At 33.4% G+C, this 8,593-nt stretch overlaps 1 protein-coding gene across 2 annotated transcripts in view; it reads right to left on the reverse strand.

Moving 5' to 3' along the window:
- LOC134237258 (transmembrane 9 superfamily member 4-like) overlaps positions 1–6,287 on the reverse strand; it is a 22,904-nt gene extending 16,617 nt beyond the window's left edge. The window contains exons 1-5 of one of the 2 annotated variants that reach the window (XM_062719370.1): positions 6,207–6,287; positions 3,426–3,539; positions 2,674–2,776; positions 2,298–2,341; positions 1,980–2,092 (exon numbers count right to left, since the gene is read on the reverse strand). In XM_062719370.1, coding sequence (XP_062575354.1) covers positions 1,980–2,092; positions 2,298–2,341; positions 2,674–2,776; positions 3,426–3,539; positions 6,207–6,218 — 386 coding nt within the window. In that variant the 5' untranslated portion in view covers positions 6,219–6,287. Of the gene's footprint in view, positions 1–1,979; positions 2,093–2,297; positions 2,342–2,673; positions 2,777–3,425; positions 3,540–6,164 lie in introns of both variants that reach the window. The other variant, XM_062719362.1, reaches the window with a different exon arrangement.
- Positions 6,288–8,593: the final 2,306 nt, after the last annotated feature.

Here is an 8,593-nt window from a genome sequence, read left to right on the forward strand (position 1 = left end):
AAGAAAGTTTTAGGCATTTAAACTTTTAGCCAATCAGATTGCAGCACACGTGCATGTGCGTGCGTTCATGATTATTCTTATATATCATGCTGCAGATCTTTATAATGTATGACTATGTTCAAAATTTCAAAGGATTTTGTCAGAAAACAAAAAAGATATAAAGACTTTAGTTTCAGCCAATCAGAACGAAGCGCACATGCATGCGCGTGAGATGTTTGCTATTTTGACCATGTCATCATGTCTATACTACTATTATATCCTTATGTTTTGAGTTTCAAAGCATTTCATCAAAAATTTAAAAGGTTACGGCTAAAATTTGTCATTTCACGCGTTACACGTGTGCGCACATGCACGCACGTGCGCGCAAAATGACCTTCGTTCTGCACATCTACATTACATACCTAGTGACCCTAAAAAGGTTTCACCGTCGGATGAGTAGTTTATACCGGAAATTTAAACACAATATGTTCGTTTGGGAACATAATAAGAAACAGAGTAAAAACAATATGTTCCCCAACTTCTTTGGGGAACATAATAGTGCTAATAGAAAAAACTCCCTTTTGTGCCATATTCCGAAGCTTCATTAAATTAGACAAACTCGATGCATTTGAGACTTAAAAACGTTTACCCAGAAGTGTACAAAGTTCATTCAAATTTTAGCATTGCACGCGTGCGCATGTGAATGCATGTGCGTAATGACCATATCATCTTGTCTACACAATCTATATATTTTAATATACTTAATATTAAAGTATTTAATCCAAAAGTATTAAAAAGATACGCTCATTCAATTGTTTTTTTTATTTTGCTCATTTCACGTGCACGCACATACATGAGCATGGTGACCATACCTTCTTGTAGATGTCCGTTAATTACCACCTCCCGTTTGGTTAAAATCCAAGGGAGTTATAGCTGTTTAAATCAGCCAATCAGATTTGCATGTACATGCACATGTATGCATGTGCATGGTGCCATTTTCTTGTAGTAGTAGTATATCTATCTATGTTCCAAATCCCATCCTGTTTGGTTGAAAATCAAGAGTTATAGCTATTTAAAGTTTAAGCCACAGCCCACTTGAAAACTATATATATGATATTAAATTATTTTCAACACAATTTAAAAAACATTAACTTTGTTTCAGCCAATAGCGCACGTGCATCCTTTTACCATGTCACATTAATATACTTATATTATAAGTTTCAAAGCACACAAAAATTTAAAAGTACGCCTATTAAAAATCGGTCATTACAAGATATAAGCATGTGCGCGGATCCGCAAATCTACATCGACCCTAAAAACATTTCACGCATTTCAAAATGGCGCCATAACACTGTGGGGAACATAATAATAATAATAATAATAAGAAACGTAATTTTTTACATAAAAATTAAAAGTTCAATCCAATAATAAGAACATCGTAAATAATTGTGCATTACTGTTTATACATATTGAATGAGCTCTTTGACAAGCGAAACCCGGTCCGCTTGATATATAGTAGACCTATATTATGCGTGCCTGTAGATTTTGTTTTAGGTAACATTTCACCCGGCTTTCAAACTTCGTGAACAGCCAAGAAAATATGTACAGTGAGTCATGCGAGACTATTTTATAATTTCGATACTCCAAAATATTGATTAATTTCATCATTCAATTATATTTTATATTATGTATATGATGTCTTGTAAATAAACAACGAAATTTTCAAAAATTAATAGTTTCCTGCATTTTTCCTGCACTCCGGATTCTGTCTAAACCGGCCAAATTTTATGGAACCAGCGATAGCCGGTTTGGACAAATTATACTGTATGAGTGAGCAGAGGGTTTATGAACCTTAAAGTGGGTCTGCTAATTTCTCAGAAGGATAATCTGCATCAAGAAGATTTTTTTTTTCAAAGAGATAATACTTAAGAAAACAACTTATGAAATATAAAAAAAGAATTTATAAACCTATGAATAAGAGATACTAAAAGGCAACTTACAGATGAACATAGTAGTTCTTTTTAATTCTTTCTGCCATCAATGCTGATTCCTTGGCAGTGAGCTTGATTTTGTCACACAAAACTTTACATGCCATATTTGTAGCCATCTTAATCTGAAATGTGTTTAATTAAGAAACATTTTAGAGATACATTTAATTAGATCTGAGTAATGATACCAATACTATACAAAAGAGTAAAAATTGGTCAACAAAACAAATGCATTTAAAAATAACACAAGAGTCCCTGTGACATTTAAATGAAATTTGAGTAACGATATGCAAGTTACAAAAGAAGAAATAGTTGTACAACAAAACAAACCTCGTATGGAGTATTAACAATCCTGTCTCCTCTCAATACTTCACCTGCAAAAATATTTTCAAAATAGATGTCAACAATATAGTCAGACACATATACATAGAGAACAAAGATATTGTGTGTAATAAATTTATTAATTTTATTATGAATGCTGTCAATACTGAATATCAAGAATTTTCAAATACGTTCAAACAATATTATTAATAAGCTTTTTTCTATGTTATGTTGAAAATGTTCATGCAAGGTCAAATCATTTCTTTAAAGAAAAAGAAAAGTCAATAAAAAATAATAATTGAGGTATCGCTTAAGTCCCTTGATTTCACTGTTTTCCCCTCTTGATTTCCTTTGTTGATATCAAACATCTAACCCACACACATACCCAAATTTTCCACTTTATATTCTTTTCCTCCCTTTGGCTCACAGAATCTGAGTGAATAATATTCATATGGAAGCTGAGTCTTGGTGCTGGTCATCTTTACTGCCTGAAAGGTGTACAAACAAACAGATTAGTAAAATTGTAATTTGGGTTAAAATGTTCTGATCATGATCATAAGACATTTCATGTTAATGTTCAATACATAGAAAATAAATTTCACTTTCAGAGAACATCTACTGTAGATCACTATATTTTTCGCGACACCTTATTTTTGTAAGTTAGTTATTGACTCTTTAAAGGCAAGACAAAATTTCACGAAGTGTGTTTATTGCTTTATATAATCTTTAGGAATGATAAAACATGTATATGCAAGGATGAAATTTTTTCGAGAAAACTATCTCTTGTAATTGTGCAAAAATAAGGTTCTCGCTAATAAAAATTTATTTTCAGTATTAGGAAGGTTATATCCAGATGAAATATAGAGTGTAAAAATTCCATAACTGATCAGATCTAGGTCAAACTTTACACTGAATTTTCGGAATTACCTTTGCTATTTCATGTGATCTCAATACTGATGTATGCTGATGGAGAATTCTTTTTTTTTATTATGCTTGATATTAAATTCTAATAAAATTGAAACTTCACTCTTTGCCAATTGGAAATGAAATGCATCAAGTCAGACGAAACTTACAAATTTTATGAACATTATTAAGGAAGCCTCAATCCATTCCAATGCTCAATCTAGGCTCACTTACCCTGACCTCTACAAGGTCATTTTTCTTAAACTCCTTGGGAGCCACTCCTGGTACATAGAATCCAGAGCAAAGGTTCAGAAAGGACAGGAACAAGAGAAGCCGTGGAACCATATTCTGCAAGAAAATGTCAACAGGTGTATTGTTTTATTCTCCTCTAAACTTTTTCTGATTCTATCAATAGGTCTAGGACTTGCAATGACAAGGCTGACATGATGCATGTCTGTTCTGCACATAGGAAATGACAGGAGAGAGTATCTATAAAGTGTTTTGCTTTCAATTAAAAAATATACGATGCATAAAATGATAAAAGCTTTTTAACTTTTAGAACTCTGATTGACATTGCCCTGAAGGAGACTCATATTGGAAAGTGATGTTTAAAATTTTCAAAGATCGTTTTTGGATCAGTTTAAATTAAAAAAAAACTTTACACTGCATTGAAGTGTGATTTTTGTTTTTTTTAAAAATACTTCCTGACAATATGGTCAATTAAGAAATATGAATGATTTTGTACCTAAGTAAACTAACATGCACCTATAACATGTATAAAGCTATAATCTATTCAACATTAGCAAAAATGTAGTAATTTTATCTGACTTCTATATTGGACAAGCAATAAATATAAATTATAATTCTGATAACTCCCGACTCTCACATTTCTTTTACTGAAACAGCACATTTTTGTGCACAATAAAAATACATTTTTTTTCAATGGGTGGCACTGTAGCTCTCTATTTGTCCATCCCAATTTTTTTTTTTCCAGACCAGAGAGCTACAGATCTGCAGCTATGAAATAATTGAAGCTCAATTTACTAGAATGTTCTATAAATGATATATGTCCTCATACATGCCAACTTTTGAAAAATGGGGGAGCATTTTCAAAGCTTCAAATTCGCGACATTTTGTTGTGAAAATAAATGAATATGAAATACTTTTTTTTAATTATAATATTGATAGCACTTAATTATGAATACAAATAAATACAAATTAAAGTTTTATTTTTCCAAATTTAAATATCTTTGCTTAATAGTTGTCACTCTGTTCTATTAATTTACATTTTGTTTCTAGTATGTACCCTTAAAATCAAGTGTCACTTTATTCCCTATAAGTAAGTATATAACAGTGCATCATTAATTTTATCTCACACACAAATCAATTTGGAGAAAATATGCCTAATTTAATCATGAATTTTTTAACACAAGCCCCACCCATCCCAAAGAAAAATTAAAATTTTAAAAGACTACATCATGAACATGATAAACTTTTGCAGTCTTGGCAATGCCATATGGGTTTCTGGTATTTCCTTGACATATTTGTATCATAGAAATACAATGTACATCTGTATGAGTATTGCATACTAAACATGAGTGTATTATTTAATCTAAATTATTTTCAATATTTTTTTAAATTGACAAACTATACAATATTTTTATTATTTAGCAGTTAAAATCAGCAGCTATATATGCTTTGAAATTTTCTACTTTCGTTTTCAAAAAACGATCTTTTTGGATTCATATTTTATTGTTTGATTATCATTTCATTGACTTTAATTTTTGTTTTTAATACAATGACTAATTAATTAAGCCCTTAATCTATGTGTTTCACTTTGCATACCCCTTCAAACTGAAAAGATTAATCCCCTAACTGCTCCAGGCTATAAGCTATACCTGTACTTGGACAGCAGCGTGTGCGTTGAAGCGAGAAGTGATTTTGTGGCTAATTAACTCTGCATGTTAAATAAACAATGAGACTTATCTATTGAATAAACAACTCTGATATTCTTATCCCGATTGACAAAATTCGGTGTTAGGGAAACCGAAAGTCTGAATTTTTTTCAAATCGGGCAATTGGGGCAATTTTTCTCTCCCGATCGGGAAGGCGGGATGAAAGGGTAAAATCGGGAGAATCCCGCCTAAATCGGGAAAGTTGGCATGTATGTGTCCTACGGACCTGGTTCAACGATAGAATTTGTTCCGTGTATTCACAATGTTGCAAAATAAACACAGGCAATAACTCGAACTCAGTGCATTTACAACGAACAATCAAGAGAGTTCTGACTTAAAACATGGCGTGTAAATTTTAAGCGAGAAAAAATGTTGAGAAAATTAGTTGAATTTAGTCTTAATTTGGATTTTATTTTAGGTTTAAAGGCATACACAACTGATCACATACAAAATCGTTCGGAGCGATTCTGCAATTTTCTTGTTACATTGAGAGTATATGGGAGGTATTCGGGACAAGCCCTCACCAAAGTAAGTTAAATTATTCTAACTAAATTTAGACATTAATAATGCAAGACTTTACATTGTAGACAATTTTACATGTGTATGTAAATATGAATTAAGCGCAACATAGAGAAATGTGCTTAAAAAGTTTGAATTGAATTTGATAAGCGATTATGAGAATATCATTCAATAAAAGAGAGAGTCAGGAGTTGGTCAGTTGGTAGTACTATATTTACCGCCTGCTTGTGTATTTTAAGATTTCCCCGTTTTCGATGACGTGTCCTTTCAATCAATATTTTCACTTGTAAAACACCTGTTCACTCATTAACTCTGGCAATGACATGTGATAATGGTTTGCCAGGGCGTAGTGTACCTACTTATTATTTTTTTTTTAACAAACATCACTAAATACACACTAACGCAAAACATAGTTATCCCTTCTCGTGTGTAAATGGCAAGTATATTTGATGACACGTACATGAAGACATAAAATAATTTGTTACTAAATAAAGTTTACGTTGTACGACACTCTACCGGGATTTGTTGACAGATTTCTTACCCTTGTCGCCATCTTACAAACGTGGAACTCGACGAAGTCAATTGTAAATAGCGAAAAATATACGCGCCGGATATTTTTGGAATGTATTTATTCCTGACATAAATCAGTACGCTGATTGTTTAAACTCCATGCAGAAATTCATTCCGACTTTAGAATCCAAGTTCTTTCAATTACATGTAGTTCCAATTTCCCCCTAATTCACTTCTTCATAACTCTTTCTTTTACTTTACTTCAACAAAAAGTGTGCCCGGGGGGGGGGGGGGGGGGGGTTATAATGCCATTCAGCATTTTCCAACATGATGTGTTTGTGAAACACTACCGGGTATGCCCCTGATGATAACATAATTCTGGAATGGACACATCTGTGGTATACACTTACCCCTGAGAGTAACTGATAGATATGGGCTACATGTAAATTAAAATTGACAGACAGACAGACAAACAAGACAAAACAATATTCCTCGGGATCTTTCGATCCAAGGGCAATAGAAGTTATGTTTGGAAAAAGTTGGGTTCTGCCGCCTAGGTCTGCAAGGAATGCTCACTCTTCCATGGTACCTGATCCAACCTTATGTCTTACACGGTGAAACACTACTCGTGTCTTCTCTAATCATAGTATTTAAATATTCAGGAAACTGCACAAAGACTAAGTTGACACGTACATGAAATCAAGACAAACAAGAGGCCCAGGGACCACATCGCTCACCTGAGCAACTGTCTAGCTAAAAGAAAAAATCAGTTCAGTATTGAAAAGTTTTAAATATAAAAGTGGGTTCAGGGGAGAAGGGGGGGGGGGGGTATTTGAACAAACTTAAATCTACACTTCCTACGGACGTTTTTAATAAATTAATATGATACATAATGACTTTGCTGTTTATAAGATGTACATTTTGATTGATATATCCGTCGTTAATATCCCTTTGTATAACTATGATCCACTTTTAATAATGGCTCCATTTATTCTTCTTGTTGGTCACCCATTGTGGCCCCACTCTACCCCCGTGGGTCATGATTTAAACAAACATGATTCTACACTATAACCGAGGAAGCTTTCATAAAAATATGAAGAATCTCAACTGTTGCCGTTCTCAAGAAGAATTTTAAAGATTATTTTCTATGAAATCCTTCTTAAAAATTTGGTCATCTGTTATGGCTAACCCTTGCCCCAGGGGATATGATTTGAAAAAACATGAATCTACACTAAAGGAATAAGCTTCATATTATGATAACGATGGCCAGTCATGGCTTTGCTGTTCTTGAGAAGAAAATTTTTAAAGCTTTTCCCTATGTATCCCTATGTTAAACTTTGATCCCCCACTGTGACCCCATCCTACCCCAGGGGTCATGATTCGAACAAACTTGAATCTTCACTACCAGAAGATGCTTCCGGATAACTAAGACCAATCATGGCTTTGCTGTTCTTGAGAAGAAGATATTTTAAAGATTTTCCTATGTACTTCTATGTTAAACTTTGATACCCCACTTTGGCCCTGCCTAAATATCGGGGGTCATGATTTTAACAAACTTGAATTTACACTAGCAGAGGATGCTTCCTCATGAGTTTCATCTTTTCTGGCCCAGTGGTTCTTGAGAAGAAGGTTTTTAAAGATTTTTCTTATGTATTCCCATGTTAAACTTTGACCCTCCATTGTTGCCCCACCATACCCCTGGGGGTCATGACTTGAATAAAATTGAATCAACACTACCTGAGGATGCTTCCACACGAATTTCATCTTTCCTGGCCCAGTGGTTCTTGAGAAAAATTTTTAAAACATGCCATTAATTTTTTCACTAATTCATAATTATCTCCCCTTTGAAGAGGGCATGAACCCTTCATTTGAATAAACTTGAATCCCCTTCACTCAACGCTAATTTGTGGCAAGCTTGGTAGAAATTTGCCCAGTGGTTTTTGAGAAGATGTAAATGTGAAAAGTTTACGACAACGATGACAGACAACGGACAAATTTTAATCAGAAAAGCTCACTTGAGCCTTCGGCTCAGGTGAGCTAATGATAAAATACAATAAGTAAAATTATACGTAGATTTTTAAAATAATGCATGTTTCATTGTAATAGAAGAAACAGATAGATATATCTTTTAAATTTTACAAGCCTAAATGAACATAAACATAGACACTTGATATACTAGTAGTCATGCGCAAGAAAGCCATAAAGGGTTATTTCCAATGAGGTCCTCGTGATTTGTGTTGTTCGGATGTACGTATGAGCTTGAATGTTGTTCATTATCCTTGGAAAACTATATTCAGAGATTACTAGTAAATATGTAATATCTATTTGCCGATATAGATTTTCAACTTTATCGTATGATCGATTAGCTAGGTCCGAGTGTCCACACTGTGGCTCGAACCTAAAACCCTCAGATTTGAA

This window comes from Saccostrea cucullata, unplaced genomic scaffold (assembly GCF_032062105.1).
Source record: "Saccostrea cucullata isolate Sc308-1 unplaced genomic scaffold, CSIRO_AGI_Scuc_v1 ctg574, whole genome shotgun sequence".
In the NCBI taxonomy this organism is placed as follows: domain Eukaryota; kingdom Metazoa; phylum Mollusca; class Bivalvia; order Ostreida; family Ostreidae; genus Saccostrea; species Saccostrea cuccullata.